Source organism: Neoarius graeffei, chromosome 21 (genome assembly GCF_027579695.1).
Source record: "Neoarius graeffei isolate fNeoGra1 chromosome 21, fNeoGra1.pri, whole genome shotgun sequence".
NCBI classification, from domain to species: domain Eukaryota; kingdom Metazoa; phylum Chordata; class Actinopteri; order Siluriformes; family Ariidae; genus Neoarius; species Neoarius graeffei.
In genome coordinates, this window is record NC_083589.1 from 59,431,435 (window position 1) to 59,449,686 (window position 18,252).

The 18,252-nt window shown below is 39.7% G+C and overlaps 1 protein-coding gene across 2 annotated transcripts in view; it reads right to left on the reverse strand.

Annotated features, from left to right (window-relative positions):
• plxna4 (plexin A4) overlaps positions 1-18,252 on the reverse strand; it is a 778,998-nt gene that overhangs the window by 86,299 nt on the left and 674,447 nt on the right. For both annotated transcript variants that reach the window (XM_060903436.1, XM_060903437.1), the window contains exons 23-25: positions 13,333-13,399; positions 7,881-8,027; positions 3,348-3,507 (exon numbers count right to left, since the gene is read on the reverse strand). In XM_060903436.1, the coding sequence (XP_060759419.1) occupies positions 3,348-3,507; positions 7,881-8,027; positions 13,333-13,399 (374 nt within the window). The remainder of the gene's footprint in view (positions 1-3,347; positions 3,508-7,880; positions 8,028-13,332; positions 13,400-18,252) is intronic.

The following is an 18,252-nucleotide window of genomic DNA, read 5'->3' on the forward strand; positions in this document are numbered from 1 at the left end:
AAAACCGTACAGTTTATTGGCTGTGAGTATATTTAGTGGGGGACCCCCACAGTACCCAGTTTCTGAGACAGACCCATGTCTAATTCTCATTAAATTATGTCACTAATTGATTCATATAACAATTGAAGTACAGTAATATCTAACCATTCTTTTTTTTCACTAATATGTTCTCATGTCCTGTACGACAGTGCATTAGGGTCATTGTAGGTTAAAGATAAAAAAAAATCATACAGAGCTGAGGGAGAGGGTAACCTTCTGAGAGAGAAAAAAGAAAAAAAAACAAGTAAAACAGATAATCTCAGAGATCATAAATTTGCAACAAAAATCACAAATTAACAAGAAAAAGCACAGATATTCTCTGAGAAAAAAATCGTGTTTCCCGACTGCAGTGCATTCTGGGAAATGCAGTCAAAAATTTCCTATAACTCTCGGCCCAGACATGGCATCTGATGACGTTAATCCAGCATTGCAAATTGAAGTGGAAACCCCCCACTACTTTTCTGAATTTTTGTTTCTCACAAATTTTATCATCTCAGAGAATATCTACAGATTTTTTTTGGGCTTTTTTTTTTTTCACCTTTATTGGACAGAACAGTGTAAAGACAGAGAGGGATCAGGAAATGACCTCCGGTCAGGACCGAACCCGGGTCCCCGGATTTATGGTACAGTGCCTTAGCCACCTGAGCCATGACACCCTCTACAGAGTTTTCTGACTTTAATCTTGAAAATTCTGACTTTTTTTCTCAGACTATTACCCCTTCCTTCAGTTCTGTATATTTTTTAAGATTAATTAATAAATTTAAAATATATATATACAACAGCCTGAATACACCGTTGTATGTCCTGGCTGTTTTTTTTTTTTATATTTATTCTCAAATTTATTTTTATTTTTAATTTATTTATTCTCTTTATGTTCAAATTCATATAGTATTTCCTACTATAACATTACAGTAAGCCAAATATTAAATTATTTAACCTATTTTTTTAATCTTGTTTTTTTTTTCTTCTAATTTCAGGCTTTAGTTTATTTCTTATTCTCCTGGCAGATAATTCTGCAAATTTTAAACATTTATTTTAAAAAGAAGCAAAACTATCTGCCAGTAGAATAAGAAAACAAGAAATAAGACTATTTCAAGCTTGTAGTTAGTAGAAAGGTCGATAACTAGGTTTATTCTACCAACATTCACTGGATATGAGCAATCGTGCGCTCTGATTGGCTACGCTACTACTAGGATATCAGCTCATATACCGTGAGTAGAGAAAAACAAAATGGCGGAGTGTGTTGCTGAACCAACATTCTAAGCGGAAATGATTTTGTCGGATGTTTTGTATAAAGGTTTTATTTAACGAATTTGCAAAAAATAAAAATGCTCTGTTCTCAAAATCCAGTGACTGTGGAGAGAATAAAACAGTTATTCCTCTCAATCTTGTCGTACATGGCTTACAGCCAACTCGGCGTTATGTCCCTCGTCAGCCATCAGCTCATGTACGACTCAATTTCGTGGAATAACTGTTAAATATTAATCTTATATCAGGTTTATAGCAACCTTTTAATAATAGGAAATAGTCGATAAATTTGGGTTTGTTCAAGGTATTTTCCACTTTAAGTATTTTTTTGCAGTGTAAAAGACACATTCAGAGTCAAATTAGTCAAATAATGCAAAGGTTTATGTTAATTTTCTCCGGTGGATCAAACACCCATAGTTTTTGAAGAATAAGCTGACCAAGCACTCATCTGCTACTGCTCACTTTACATGATTGGATAACTGGAAATGGAAAAATCCCTCTGATGTTATTCATGCTAAAATAAGGTGCACTTTAAAAAGACAATAATTATTATACATACAGGACACTTTTTCGATGGAATAAAAACGTGTTCTATTCCCTTCTAGCGGGTTTCATTCATTTGGTTTGATAGCATGCAATATTGTTAGCATATCGCTTATCCTACGTGTATTACGTCACTCTACCCAATGGAGAATGAGCGTTGAATATGGTTTACGATATTGCATGGCTGCAAGACAACATGACGTCACACATGCTGGCGAGCAACTGGGACAATTTGTAAACAAACATGGCCGCCAGGTTTTTTTGTTAAATCCGGAAGATTTGGCGAGAATTTTGAAAGAGAAAGACGCGTTGAACACCCGAAAGGAATGTGTATGTATAATAATAATAATAATAATAATAATAATAATAATAATATTGGCTGGATTTTTTTGTGGTATATCAGATATATTCCATTCAGCTACTCGCCTTCGACTCGTTCAGTATCGTGCTAACTGAATGGAATATATCTGATATACCACGAAAAAAATCCAACCAATATTATTTAAATATTTAAAGGAGAACTGAAGTCATTTTTAAACTTGCTTTATTTCTTATTTAACGTGTTATTCAATTACGTTTTTGGTTTTAGTAACCTTATATCGTGACTCGTATTGGCAACTAATTGCAATTAAATATTATACTTATCAGCCTATTGGGTTTTTAGCCGTGTTGAATTTAGTTCGTTTGGTCCACAGCAGGCGTCGCTTATCCGCGCGATCTTCACGAGACTTGTGCGAGACTTCGAAACGTGAAGTGTCAGCCAGGTGTCGGTGCTGCCATTTTGAAAACTGTTTTCCAAACGAAATATTGCACAAAAACGAGTTTAAATGACGGTTACTGCCGACTTTTTTCAAACGTTCCTGATTGCTATCAAAACAAACACAACTTCCGGCTTGATCACATCAGCATTCGAAGAAGGGCGCGCGCGTCTTTTGACAACGTTGGCAGATGTTGGTCACTTTGATTTCCGCTGTACGTTTTATTTTCATCCTACGATGTCTCGCACAGGTCTCAACGAATCTCGTTTACGGCCATTGCTTTGACATATGGACTGATATATTACAGAGCATATTTCAAACACTCAGAACTTGCTATAGGAGCGACAAAATAGCGATCAAAAATACATTCCGATATTTAATAAAATGAGATAAATAGGATTTTGATAATAAAAAATTTGCCTTCAGTTCTCCTTTAACAATTGGCCTCGGATGTCATTGCGTACCTGTTTTGAGTGTATTTACAGTCCAAAACATGCATCGTGACATGTTGCATGATGCCATTTCTGAATAATGTTTGTGGTCTGAATGCTGATGTGCTCAGTTTTAATCTTAAACCCTCATGTGTGTGTAATTCAACTGAATCCGGCCTAAAAACCTGCATACGAGAACACTTCTGAAATCTACACACCTTTGTTTTCTCAGAACACTCATACAACCAGTACATCTTTAATTTGGAGTGTTATTTCACTTGTTTAGATTCACTGTATGTTACCGTATATATACTTTTTTTTTTTTTACCTAGATCCATGTCTGAGGCTTTCTGGCGATGGGAATAAGGAACATTCTTGTAGATGGCATCCAGGAGCTTCTCCTTCACTTGACTGATCGTGTCACAGTTCAGTACTTTCACCTGAATCTCTGGGCTCTTCTCGTTGTCCGGGTGAATGCAGTTCACCACCTACAATAACAAAAATACATGACTGTTAAATGAGGCGGAGTGACAGATCACATTCAGATTCAGGAAAATAACCCAAAATGCATTGGAGGTAGACATTTAAGGATACATTTCACTCCACACGGGTTAATAACAGTGATGTAGTTACAACCCCGATTCCAAAAAAGTTGGGACAAAGTACAAATTGTAAATAAAAACAGAATGCAATGATGTGGAAGTTTCAAAATTCCATATTTTATTCAGAATAGAACATAGATGACATATCAAATGTTTAAACTGAGAAAATGTATCATTTAAAGAGAAAAATTAGGTGATTTTAAATTTCATGACAACAACACATCTCAAAAAAGTTGGGACAAGGCCATGTTTCCCACTGTGAGACATCCCCTTTTCTCTTTACAACAGTCTGTAAACGTCTGGGGACTGAGGAGACAAGTTGCTCAAGTTTAGGGAGAGGAATGTTAACCCATTCTTGTCTAATGTAGGATTCTAGTTGCTCAACTGTCTTAGGTCTTTTTTGTCGTATCTTCCGTTTTATGATGCACCAAATGTTTTCTATGGGTGAAAGATCTGGACTGCAGGCTGGCCAGTTCAGTACCCGGACCCTTCTTCTACGCAGCCATGATGCTGTAATTGATGCAGTATGTGGTTTGGCATTGTCATGTTGGAAAATGCAAGGTCTTCCCTGAAAGAGACGTCGTCTGGATGGGAGCATATGTTGCTCTAGAACCTGGATATACCTTTCAGCATTGATGGTGTCTTTCCAGATGTGTAAGCTGCTCATGCCACATGCACTAATGCAACCCCATACCATCAGAGATGCAGGCTTCTGAACTGAGCTCTGATAACAACTCGGGTCGTCCTTCTCCTCTTTAGTCTGAATGACACGGCGTCCCTGATTTCCATAAAGAACTTCAAATTTTGATTCGTCTGACCACAGAACAGTTTTCCACTTTGCCACAGTCCATTTTAAATGAGCCTTGGCCCAGAGAAGACGTCTGCGCTTCTGGATCATGTTTAGATACGGCTTCTTCTTTGAACTATAGAGTTTTAGCTGGCAACGGCGGATGGCACGGTGAATTGTGTTCACAGATAATGTTCTCTGGAAATATTCCTGAGCCCATTTTGTGATTTCCAATACAGAAGCATGCCTGTATGTGATGCAGTGTCGTCTAAGGGCCCGAAGATCACGGGCACCCAGTATGGTTTTCCGGCCTTGACCCTTACGCACAGAGATTTTTCCAGATTCTCTGAATCTTTTGATGATATTATGCACTGTAGATGATGATATGTTCAAACTCTTTGCAATTTTACACTGTCGAACTCCTTTCTGATATTGCTCCACTATTTGTCGGCGCAGAATTAGGGGGATTGGTGATCCTCTTCCCATCTTTACTTCTGAGAGCCGCTGCCACTCCAAGATGCTCTTTTTATACCCAGTCATGTTAATGACCTATTGCCAATTGACCTAATGAGTTGCAATTTGGTCCTCCAGCTGTTCCTTTTTTGTACCTTTAACTTTTCCAGCCTCTTATTGCCCCTGTCCCAACTTTTTTGAGATGTGTTGCTGTCATGAAATTTCAAATGAGCCAATATTTGGCATGAAATTTCAAAATGTCTCACTTTCGACATTTGATATGTTGTCTATGTTCTATTGTGAATACAATATCAGTTTTTGAGATTTGTAAATTATTGCATTCCGTTTTTATTTACAATTTGTCCCAACTTTTTTGGAATCGGGGTTGTAAATTAGCACATCAGAGAATAAGGTGTGTGTGTGTGTGTGTGTGTGTGTGACAGACTACTGTGACAGTGTACGAGGCATCGTGAGGTGCAATTCTAAGAAAAGAGTGCGAATGTATAAAAAGGTGTCAAGACACCTCAGGGAGCCGAGACCCTGCTCCGCAATTAACTCAATAATTATCCTCCTCTGCCTCGTCATCAGACCCGTCATCCTTCAGGACGACGTTGATGGCGACGTGATGACTACCATCATCATCAGACGTAATTACACAGTACGCAGGAAAAGACAATTTCCATGAAGGTGATGCAACTGTAACCATTTATTATTCCGGAGTGGAAAAGGCGCCTCAGTCACTTACAGTGTACTGAAGGAACCTTCAAAGACGTTATTGGGGTCGATGTATTCAGTTTAAGGTCAAACGCTGACATCTGGAAACCATATGTCTGCCTAGCTATAGATATGCCTGGATCTGGATCTGACTAGTGCACCAAATATTCATATCTGTATTTGGATTTAAATCCAAAGTGGGTGTGGTCCAGAGGGGAACTGTTAGGACCTTCTAGTCCTTCAGAGAAGCCCAAACATATCAGTATTTCAAATGTTATATTTAATTTCTTTCATTCTTTCATAATTTCATTATAATTATTCTCTTCTGATTCTAATTTGGCCTCATTTTCTATCAAATTTGCTTCAGAGACGAAAGGACAGAAATTACTGTCCTGAAAACATTCAAATCGAATTATCCATTGAGATTGTTTTGTTTGTTGTCTCTAGGCTGAGAAGAGTTTAGAGCTGCTCACTCATTGGTTTGGACTTCATTGCCGGGACAGAAGGCCATGGCAGTGTGTGTTTATGTAGGAAGTGACAGATTACTTAATTAACCAATCAGATTTTGATTTATAGTGGAAGGGAACAAAAACGTATCGCCCTCGGCTTTCTCGAAGGCCGACGTGAGCTTAACTGCGAGTCTGCGCTGTCAGCGCAGCAGTGAAGTCACCTTCCAGCCGGTGTAGCATTCATCAGTAGTGTTAGCGAATGCTAATAAAGCGGTCAAGCCAGTGCTATCTATCGAGAGCTACAGGCTAACGACTGAGAAACTGAGATTTCTGTCTCCAGACTGCTGCACGCTCAAGACAGTATTTTTCACTCAGTCTTAAGTATTCATTTCACTGAATTACTTTTAAAATCAACAGCTACACACAATGGAGCGACCTGGCAACCTGCCGCTAATCCCTTACAAAATCCTTTACCCTGTTGCTGTTTTGGTGTCTGGCTAAGGTTTGGCTGAGCTCAAGTCCCAGCTCTAATAGTGACAGTTTGCTATCGGTGTGGTCCAAACCAGATATGTCATGTGTCATGTCTGAATAAAACAAACAAAGAAAAAAAATTTCTGTCATGCAACTTATTTTTTCGGTTCTCAGTCCTGATGTACACCTCAACCTGATCATTTCTTGCAAATTTATATTATTTTATACAGAACTATAAAATCTGTGGCTCAACTCTTAATTGTTACTTTCACAAATTGTTCTCGGAAGCACTCTTTAAATCAATTTATATGGCAAGTGACAATGAGAACTGATTTATTTCTCCGGAAATCCCACAACTATAAAAGGATAAAAAGTGGGAGGCGTCGTGGCTCAGGTGGATAAGGCGCCATACCATAAATCTGGGGCCCCGGGTTCGATTCTGGCCTGCGGTCATTTCCCAATCCCTCCCTCTCTCCTGCTCATTTCCTGTCTCTACACTGTCCTATCCAATAAAGGTGAAAAAAGCCCAAAAAAATATCTTTAACTCTTCCAACCCTTCCCCTCAGGCAGGCGGCTGAGGAGCATCCGGAGCAAGACCACCAGGCTCAGGAACAGCTTCTTCCCCGAAGCTGTCAGACTGCTGAACTCCAGCCATGCCCTGTAGTCAACCCCCCATATTCATATACACACACACACCCTTGGGACCCCCCCACTCCCGTGCACTACAAACACTTTATCCTATAAGTGCAATTGCAATATTAAGGACCCACAAGTGCAATACTAAGGACTACTTTTTGGATTACCTCATACTTGCACATGCATACTTAGGCTGCTATATGTTAAAACCGGCTTCTTATTTAAGTTTGTTTAGCTTATTTAAATGTCTAGTTTTATATTCTTTTATTTTATTTTCTGTTAGTTTTACTTCGTACTTTATATTTTTATATTTTATAGTCCATTTACTGCTCCCGGGACCTGAGTCCTAATTTCATACCATAAACATGTGAATGTGAGCTGGTATGACAATAAAGCTCCTTGAATCCTTGAAAAAAAATAAAAGGATAAAAAGCACCATGTGTAATTTGCTGTGGCATAAGAGGAATAAAGCAGTCCTGGATGCACTGCGTTACAAACACATCACCTTGTCACAACAACATACCTGTCCTCCTGTCTGTCTAGATCCTGCGATAAAGTGCAGGGTCAGGGGTCACGAGCAGCTGATGTGTTTCCTGTCCGCTATGAAGATCAGTGACCATGAAGTGCTGAAGGTGGCAGGAAGTCAAACCTCCCCCATCCCATCGACCGTGTCCCCCTCTCCTCCCCCCACCATCACCCCCCCAGCTCTCTTTCTCTCCATGTCTCCACTTGCTCTGTTTGACTCTCACCAGTGTCTTGTAGTCGATCTGCTGCCTGATGAGCTTGTCCTCGCTGAGAGAGTAGCGTGCCTCTCCCGTGATGGAGTCGATAGGGCCTTTCTCCATCTGCTGCTTGATGGCACAGAAGAGGGAAAACAGGGGCTCGCCGGCGCACTCCTAGACAAGAGGAAGAGGAAAATAACGGCTCATTTTGGGTGTGTTGCGTCACCGCCTCAAGCCCTTTTGGGATGAGATTTTTGGGCTCCTTGCCCTTTTTGTTTTTTCCCTCAGCAGGGTGATTTTTCACATCTGTTCTGTTCAAAAAGCAATCAGCAGAACAAAGCCAGACAGCAGCTCATGGTAAAGATGTCGCAAATGTATGAAAAAAAAAATGCTATCATAGACAACAAAGCTTGAAATGTAGTAGAATTCCCTAATATACAGGTTTTAGAGATCTTCAACTGCAATGAAATTAAGGCCATGCTATGAGGCATATAGGGCACTAGATACCATAAGTTCATTGCTTGTTTATACCCTATGTAGTGAACATATGCAGTTCATCACATCATCTACTAGAAATATAGGGCACTAGATAAGTGCATTGCTTGTTTTATACCCTATGTAGTGAACATATACAGTTCATTGCATCATCTACTAGAAATATAAGGCACTAGATAAGTGCATTGCTTGTTTTATACCCTACGTAGTGAGCATATGCAGTTCATCGCATCATCTGCTAGAAATATAGGGCACTAGATAAGTGCATTGCTTGTTTTATACCCTACGTAGTAAGCATATGCAGTTCATCACATCATCTACTAGAAATATATGGTAGGGCACTAGATAAGTGCATTGCTTGTTTATACCCTACGTAGTGAGCATATGCCGTTCATCGCATCATCTACTAGAAATATAGGGCACTAGGTAAGTGCATTGCTTGTTTTATACCCTACGTAGTGAGCATATACAGTTCATTGCATCATCTACTAGAAATATAAGGCACTAGATAAGTGCATTGCTTGTTTTATACCCTATGTAGTGAGCATATGCAGTTCATCACATCATCTACTAGAAATATAGGGCACTAGATAAGTGCATTGCTTGTTTTATACCCTATGTAGTGAGCATATACAGTTCATTGCATCATCTACTAGAAATATAAGGCACTAGATAAGTGCATTGCTTGTTTTATACCCTACGTAGTGAGCATATACAGTTCATTGCATCATCTACTAGAAATATAGGGCACTAGATAAGTGCATTGCTTGTTTTATACCCTATGTAGTGAGCATATACAGTTCATTGCATCATCTACTAGAAATATAGGGCACTAGATAAGTGCATTGCTTGTTTTATACCCTATGTAGTGAGCATATGCAGTTCATCACATCATCTACTAGAAATATAGGGCACTAGATAAGTGCATTGCTTGTTTTATACCCTATGTAGTGAGCATATGCAGTTCATCACATCATCTACTAGAAATATAAGGCACTAGATAAGTGCATTGCTTGTTTTATACCCTACGTAGTGAGCATATACAGTTCATTGCATCATCTACTAGAAATATAAGGCACTAGATAAGTGCATTGCTTGTTTTATACCCTATGTAGTGAGCATATACAGTTCATTGCATCATCTACTAGAAATATAAGGCACTAGATAAGTGCATTGCTTGTTTATACCCTATGTAGTGAGCATATACAGTTCATTGCATCATCTACTAGAAATATAAGGCACTAGATAAGTGCATTGCTTGTTTTATACCCTACGTAGTGAGCATATGCAGTTCATTGCATCATCTACTAGAAATATAGGGCACTAGTTAAGTGCATTGCTTGTTTATACCCTACGTAGTAAGCATATGCAGTTCATCACATCATCTACTAGAAATATAGGGCACTAGGTAAGTGCATTGCTTGTTTATACCCTATGTAGTGAGCATATGCAGTTCATCACATCATCTACTAGAAATATAGGGCACTAGGTAAGTGCATTGCTTGTTTTATACCCTATGTAGTGAGCATATGCAGTTCATCACATCATCTACTAGAAATATAGGGCACTAGGTAAGTGCATTGCTTGTTTTATACCCTATGTAGTGAGCATATGCAGTTCATCACATCATCTACTAGAAATATAGGGAACTAGGTAAGTGCATTGCTTCTTTTATTCCCTACGTAGTGAGCATATGCAGTTCATCACATCATCTACTAGAAATATAGGGCACTAGGTAAGTGCATTGCTTCTTTTATTCCCTACATAGTGAGCATATGCAGTTCATCACATCATCTACTAGAAATATAGGGCACTAGGTAAGTGCATTGCTTCTTTTATTCCCTACGTAGTGAGCATATGCAGTTCATCACATCATCTACTAGAAATATAGGGCACTAGATAAGTGCATTGCTTCTTTTATTCCCTACGTAGTGAGCATATGCAGTTCATCACATCATCTACTAGAAATATAGGGCACTAGGTAAGTGCATTGCTTGTTTTATACCCTATGTAGTGAGCATATGCAGTTCATCACATCATCTACTAGAAATATAGGGCACTAGGTAAGTGCATTGCTTGTTTTATACCCTATGTAGTGAGCATATGCAGTTCATCACATCATCTACTAGAAATATAGGGCACTAGGTAAGTGCATTGCTTGTTTTATACCCTATGTAGTGAGCATATGCAGTTCATCACATCATCTACTAGAAATATAGGGAACTAGGTAAGTGCATTGCTTGTTTTATTCCCTACGTAGTGAGCATATGCAGTTCATCACATCATCTACTAGAAATATAGGGCACTAGGTAAGTGCATTGCTTGTTTTATACCCTATGTAGTGAGCATATGCAGTTCATCACATCATCTACTAGAAATATAGGGCACTAGGTAAGTGCATTGCTTCTTTTATTCCCTACGTAGTGAGCATATGCAGTTCATCACATCATATACTAGAAATATAGGGCACTAGGTAAGTGCATTGCTTGTTTTATTCCCTATGTAGTGAGCATATGCAGTTCATCACATCATCTACTAGAAATATAGGGCACTAGGTAAGTGCATTGCTTCTTTTATTCCCAATGTAGTGAGCATATGCAGTTCATCACATCATATACTAGAAATATAGGGCACTAGGTAAGTGCATTGCTTGTTCTATACCCTATGTAGTGAGCATATACAGTTCATCACATCATCTACTAGAAATATAGGGCACTAGGTAAGTGCATTGCTTGTTTTATTCCCTATGTAGTGAGCATATGCAGTTCATCACATCATCTACTAGAAATATAGGGCACTAGGTAAGTGCATTGCTTCTTTTATTCCCTATGTAGTGAGCATATGCAGTTCATCACATCATCTACTAGAAATATAGGGCACTAGGTAAGTGCATTGCTTCTTTTATTCCCTACGTAGTGAGCATATGCAGTTCATCACATCATCTACTAGAAATATAGGGCACTAGGTAAGTGCATTGCTTGTTTTATTCCCTATGTAGTGAGCATATGCAGTTCATCACATCATCTACTAGAAATATAGGGCACTAGGTAAGTGCATTGCTTCTTTTATTCCCTATGTAGTGAGCATATGCAGTTCATCACATCAGCTACTAGAAATATAGGGCACTAGGTAAGTGCATTGCTTCTTTTATTCCCTACGTAGTGAGCATATGCAGTTCATCACATCATCTACTAGAAATATAGGGCACTAGGTAAGTGCATTGCTTGTTTTATACCCTACGTAGTGAGCATATGCAGTTCATCACATCATCTACTAGAAATATAGGGCACTAGGTAAGTGCATTGCTTGTTTTATACCCTATGTAGTGAGCATATGCAGTTCATCACATCATCTACTAGAAATATAGGGAACTAGGTAAGTGCATTGCTTGTTTTATTCCCTACGTAGTGAGCATATGCAGTTCATCACATCATCTACTAGAAATATAGGGCACTAGGTAAGTGCATTGCTTGTTTTATACCCTATGTAGTGAGCATATGCAGTTCATCACATCATCTACTAGAAATATAGGGCACTAGGTAAGTGCATTGCTTCTTTTATTCCCTACGTAGTGAGCATATGCAGTTCATCACATCATATACTAGAAATATAGGGCACTAGGTAAGTGCATTGCTTGTTTTATTCCCTATGTAGTGAGCATATGCAGTTCATCACATCATCTACTAGAAATATAGGGCACTAGGTAAGTGCATTGCTTCTTTTATTCCCAATGTAGTGAGCATATGCAGTTCATCACATCATATACTAGAAATATAGGGCACTAGGTAAGTGCATTGCTTGTTCTATACCCTATGTAGTGAGCATATACAGTTCATCACATCATCTACTAGAAATATAGGGCACTAGGTAAGTGCATTGCTTGTTTTATTCCCTATGTAGTGAGCATATGCAGTTCATCACATCATCTACTAGAAATATAGGGCACTAGGTAAGTGCATTGCTTCTTTTATTCCCTATGTAGTGAGCATATGCAGTTCATCACATCATCTACTAGAAATATAGGGCACTAGGTAAGTGCATTGCTTCTTTTATTCCCTATGTAGTGAGCATATGCAGTTCATCACATCAGCTACTAGAAATATAGGGCACTAGGTAAGTGCATTGCTTCTTTTATTCCCTATGTAGTGAGCATATGCAGTTCATCACATCATCTACTAGAAATATAGGGCACTAGGTAAGTGCATTGCTTGTTTTATACCCTACGTAGTGAGCATATGCAGTTCATCACATCATCTACTAGAAATATAGGGCACTAGGTAAGTGCATTGCTTGTTTTATACCCTACGTAGTGAGCATATGCAGTCTCCTAGGCAACTGATGCATCTGAAATGATGAAACTAGACAAATCCATTGGATGGAAGTGTATGTGATTGGCAGCTGTTTCTAAGTGGTGCTTGTAATCGTGTTATTACAGATTAAGAAAAAAAAATATTTTCAACATGACGTTAAAAATGACAGCAACAACATTTTAGCCAAAATAAAACCGCAGGGCATTGTGTTGACAAATACTGAGCATAAAAAATCTCTGAACAATTCAGCATCTCATCCCACTCAGCAATACGTGAAATCTCAGAACAAATTAATTTTATAAAATGACACATTGCACCTTTAAACTGTTTGCTCACTGCTTAATGATGTGGGAAGGATACAAAGCAGCGGAGAGCTGAGTTGACTGCTGCACTTCGCACTCTCTCGCACAGATAAAAAGAGGAATGCTGTGGTCAGCAGGACCAGATTTACACACCTGCTGATTAGCATGAGATCTCACACACACGCACACACACGTACGCACGCACGCACACACATGCACCTGCAGTGTGTCTCTGCCAGCCTCCTGAATGATTTGGCATTTCTGTGCACATCACTTCTCGTGCCAGATGACCTTCAAGCTCTTATTTTCTTCATCCCACCTCAGACACTCGCGCATATCTGTGCATGTATAAGTACAAATTAATCGCCTCACCTTTAGGAATTTGTAGAGCAGAAACGTGAACCAGTTCGTCAGCATTTTCTCCGCAACAGACTCCGTCCTGGAAAGAAGAAGAAGAAGAAGAAAAACACACACACAACACAAATACATGATTACAGCGAGCACTGAGCACAAACAGACTTACAGCAACCACTTAACAAAGACACCTCGAGTTTGTTGCACAAGCTAAAACGTGATTGCTGAAACGTGCGTAGACTTGTGGAGAACGACAAACAGGTGGCGTTTTCATTTCCAGACACGCCGCTGTCAAGGCCACACAATCGTTTGTGAGGTTTTAATATGAGCTCGTCAATTAAAAGGCTTTCTGTGAACCTGCCTGAGTGATGTCTTATGAACATGTGACAGTGCTATCATAACACCAGGCCTCATTATACACAGCGGTGGAGCCATTTAGAGGAAAAAAGATCACATTATGATGGAAAGGAGGTGCTGTGGCGTTGAACGAATATTTTCACCTGGAGTTTGAGTGTCAGGGTGAGTGTCATTGAGGAAGGGGAAAATACACACACACACATATATATATATATATATATATATATATATATATATATATATATATATATATATACACACACACACAGGATAAAGCGGCTAGAGATAATGAGATGAGATACACACACACACATACGCACGCACACACACACCATATTCACTGGATATGAGCAATTACACACTCTGATTGGCTACTCTACTATTAGGATATCAGCTCATATACCATGAGTAGAGAGAAAAAAAATGGCAGTGCATGTTGTTGAACCAACTGAGGATGAAATAAAAACTCTACTCGAAAACAAAACCCGAAAAATTGTTCTCAAGTATTTAAAAGAAACAGAAACAGCTAAAAGAATATAGATTTTCCCCCCAATATCTCCTGTTCCACACTCCAACCCAGTCAGTGGCGGTAATGCACGTTTAAGTTGGTTTGCCAACCGCCAAAAACCCTAAAGAAGAACAAGAGGAAGAAAACACCCAAGAATACAAAATGAAAAGCAACAAAATATGGAATGAAAGTATTTGATGGTAAGAACGTATCTTTTTTTGTTTTTCCAGAATTATTATCTCATCTCATTATCTGTAGCCGCTTTATCCTGTTCTACAGGGTCGCAGGCGAGCTGGAGCCTATCCCAGCTGACTACGGGCGAAAGGCGGGGTTCACCCTGGACAAGTCGCCAGGTCATCACAGGGCTGACACATAGACACAGACAACCATTCACACTCACATTCACACCTACGCTCAATTTAGAGTCACCAGTTAACCTAACCTGCATGTCTTTGGACTGTGGGGGAAACCGGAGCACCCGGAGGAAACCCACGCGGACACGGGGAGAACATGCAAACTCCACACAGAAAGGCCCTCGCCGGCCCCGGGGCTCGAACCCGGACCTTCTTGCTGTGAGGCGACAGCGCTAACCACTACACCACCGTGCTGCCACAGAATTATTATTATTATTATCAAATTTTTTCACAAATTGCTCCTGTCATTTCGCCGGTTTGTTTACATTGTAAGGGGAAATGATTTTTTCGGATGTTTTGTATAAAGTTTTTATTTATCGAATTTGCAAAAAACAAAATAAAAATGCTCTGTTTCTCAAAATCCAGTGAATGTGCATAGAATAAAACAGTTATTTCACTCAATCTCATCGTACATGGATTATAGCGCGATCAGCTCATGTACGACTCGATTTTGTAGAATACCTGTTAAATATCGGTGCAGTTCTGTGTAAAAGTCTTCGGCATATGTAAAGAAATGCTGTTGACTAAAAATGGCTTAAAAATAATGAAATTAAACGTTTCGACATTAAAAATACCATAAACAGTAATCAGTAAGCCATAATAAATGAAACAAAGTCAATATTTCGTGTGAGACGAAATTCCCTTCGCTTCACGTCCAGTGAGGTCAGTTTTATGTGGAAATGATGTGTAGGTTTTCCTGAGCATCTTACAGAACCAGCCACAGTTCTTCTGGACACTTTGACTGTCACACTCACTTCTTCATTTTACACCAAAACCCAGCAGCCTTCATTATGCTTTCTTTTTTCATCTGAAAAGTGCGCTCTTATGGAATACGCTGCTCAGATATATTACAAAATTTTTTTCTATAACATTTAATTCTGTGCTGGAAAAAAACACGAATGTTTGGACTCTAAAATGTTTTTGCAATGTTTTGACTCGATAATGCAGAAATCATAAAATAGAAATCTGTTACAAAGAAGTTTGTATGAAAAAAATAAGGGGGGGCTAAGACTTTTGCACAGCACTGTAGTGTTGGCGTGTGTGTGTGTGTGTGTGTGTGTGTATGAAACTCCCCTTTTGCCTGTTCTAATCCCGGCTGCCACCTGCAGCCCCTCCTCACTCCTCCTCCTCCTCCGCACAGAACACTTAAGAGCCCAGGACAGTGAAGTGTGTGTGTGTGTGTGTGTGTGTGTGTGAGAGAGAGACAGAGAGAATCACTAATCATTCTACTAAGCTGGCACAACACCTGGAAAGGATTAGTTTCCCCCCTTGTTGTGCAGCCGCTGTCTCAGATGGTCTGTGATGGACCAAATGAGGAGCGATCCAGGGGTCAATGAGGTCACATTCATCTTCCCTTTCATCTTATCTCGCCGTGTGCCAGCCGTGCCCTGTAATCAAACTTCTGACTGCCTGCCATACCAGGAAATCCAGCCTGGTTAGACAAGAGAGAGCGTCTCGAATGGTCAGGGCGGGTTTCTTCGCTCTGCTCTGACGGGAAACTGAATATGCACTGAAACAGGGGTGGGATAAAGGAAAGGGGGCGGATACAGGACACGGTGAACTTGAATCGTTAAATCGTTTTACAACCGTTTTCGGTGCAGGTGTTTGACTGGTCGTGTTCTTTGACAGCATGAAAGTGAGAGCTGGTTAAAAGGAAACGGAACGTGTGCTCACTCACGTCCAAATTAACAGACACTAGAAGAGGAGATGATATTAAAACAAAAGCAAACAAAAGCAAACAAACAAACAAAACCAGGGTCATTTTACTAAAAAGTTTCCATGACAGCTACACTGCTTTTCAATCCATGTTTTGTGGTTACTTATTATTATTATTATTATTTACAGTTTCCATTACTGGCAATTTAATAAGATAAAAAAAAACCCAGTGAGCTACACAAGCATCAACTCTTGCGTTATATTGGTGTCAACTTGATATCAAAACCGATTCCACACATGATCTGATGCCTGTTTATACGTTTCGTAGGTTTATATTAATTGTCGGTAAAGGTTTACGTAGGCTTTATACAACAGTTAGTTCGCTAATCAGATTCGACAAATAATGTTCCAAGAGTGTTTATGTTCCAAGAGTATAACTACACTGAGACCCCGTCCACACGTAGCCGGGTATCTGCTAAATCAAAGATATTTTTCTACGTTTTGGCCTGTCATCCACATGAAAACACATCAAAAACGAATATTTAAAAAAACTCCGGGCAAAGTGAAGATTTTTGAAAACTCCGTGTATGCCTTTTCGTGTAGACAGAGATAACCGGAGGTTTGCGTTTTAGAACGTCACAATCTGCGCCAAAAAAATGACAACAAATCTGCCCTGACGTCAAACGTGCGACCTTTGTTTACTGCAGAAGCCAGATTAAGCATGGACTTAAGCTAGCCGCACACCACGGCGATCCACGCGGTACCGAACCGACCCATTTCAGAGCCGACTCCCGACAGGGCACGCACATATCCCCCGACTGTTGACGAGTGCAGTCGCGATTGAAGCGACACGTGACAATAGCTTTGTGATTGGCTATTGGATATAGTTACTGTTAAATCCAACACTTGAAGATGCTACAGGCTGAATTACAAATGACACAACACGGAATATGTAGCGCACTATCTAGGCTGCATGAGCTATTATTCCCAACCTTAAATAGTGCACTTATATAGGGGAGTTAAAGCGATTTGGAATTCAGCCACACAACTTGAGCAGAGTGGCTTTCCAGCCCACTGTGTCTATGGATAAAGCTTCAGTCTATGGAATTACAGTATATACCTGCATTAGGTGCTACCAACACGTATTTCTCGCGCTAGAAATTGTGTTTAATGATGTCACGTGTTATATGCGAAAGATATGATTGGCTATTGCTAGCGACTCTCGCCGATCAGTCTGGCTCCCGATTAGTTTTTCGAATCGGCTGTGAGACGAGTCGGTACCATCGAAAACTAGTCTTTACGCCTGACTCGCGACTTCAGTTGGCTCGGTACGCTGAAAATCGGCGTAGTGTGCGGCTAGCTAAAGAGTAATGGATCGGAGTAGTGCCTTGAAAGTGTTAATTATTGTGCAGGTGCTATTTACATGTTTAATTTTAGAAGCCCAACTACTGCTCCAAGAGCACAGGCGATGTGATTAGGGGGTAGGATTTGGGGAAATAGCCATCTACAGGTTTGGAATGCTTATGAATGTGATTGAAAACGCAGATGTTCGGTTATGTGTGGAAGGGATTTTTTTCGAAGACGAGGTGGTGTGGATAAAACATTTTTATAAACGGAGGGGGGGAAATGTTCGGTTTTAAAAATACCCGGCTACGTGTGTACATGGCATGAGACTTTTCAGTGTGTGTATCACTCCGCTCGTCTGTCTTCGCCACGTAAAATTCCACTTCCTAGTTTGAAACAGTTATAACAGTAGAGTTAGTGATGTCATCAACAGGATTCACACTGAAACTGATTTAAAGTGCTAGTCTTATGAAAATGACATCAGCCCTGGAAATTATACCTTATAAAACTAGACATGTTAAATAGTTTACTGTCTAAATTGTATTTTAATATGAGACCGGGAACGTGTTCTATTTAGCGGGTAAAGTTTGGCTCTTTGAGTCCACCATTACACGAATGCGTTCCTAGTAAGTTATTGTTAATTCAAAGGAAGTGACATCA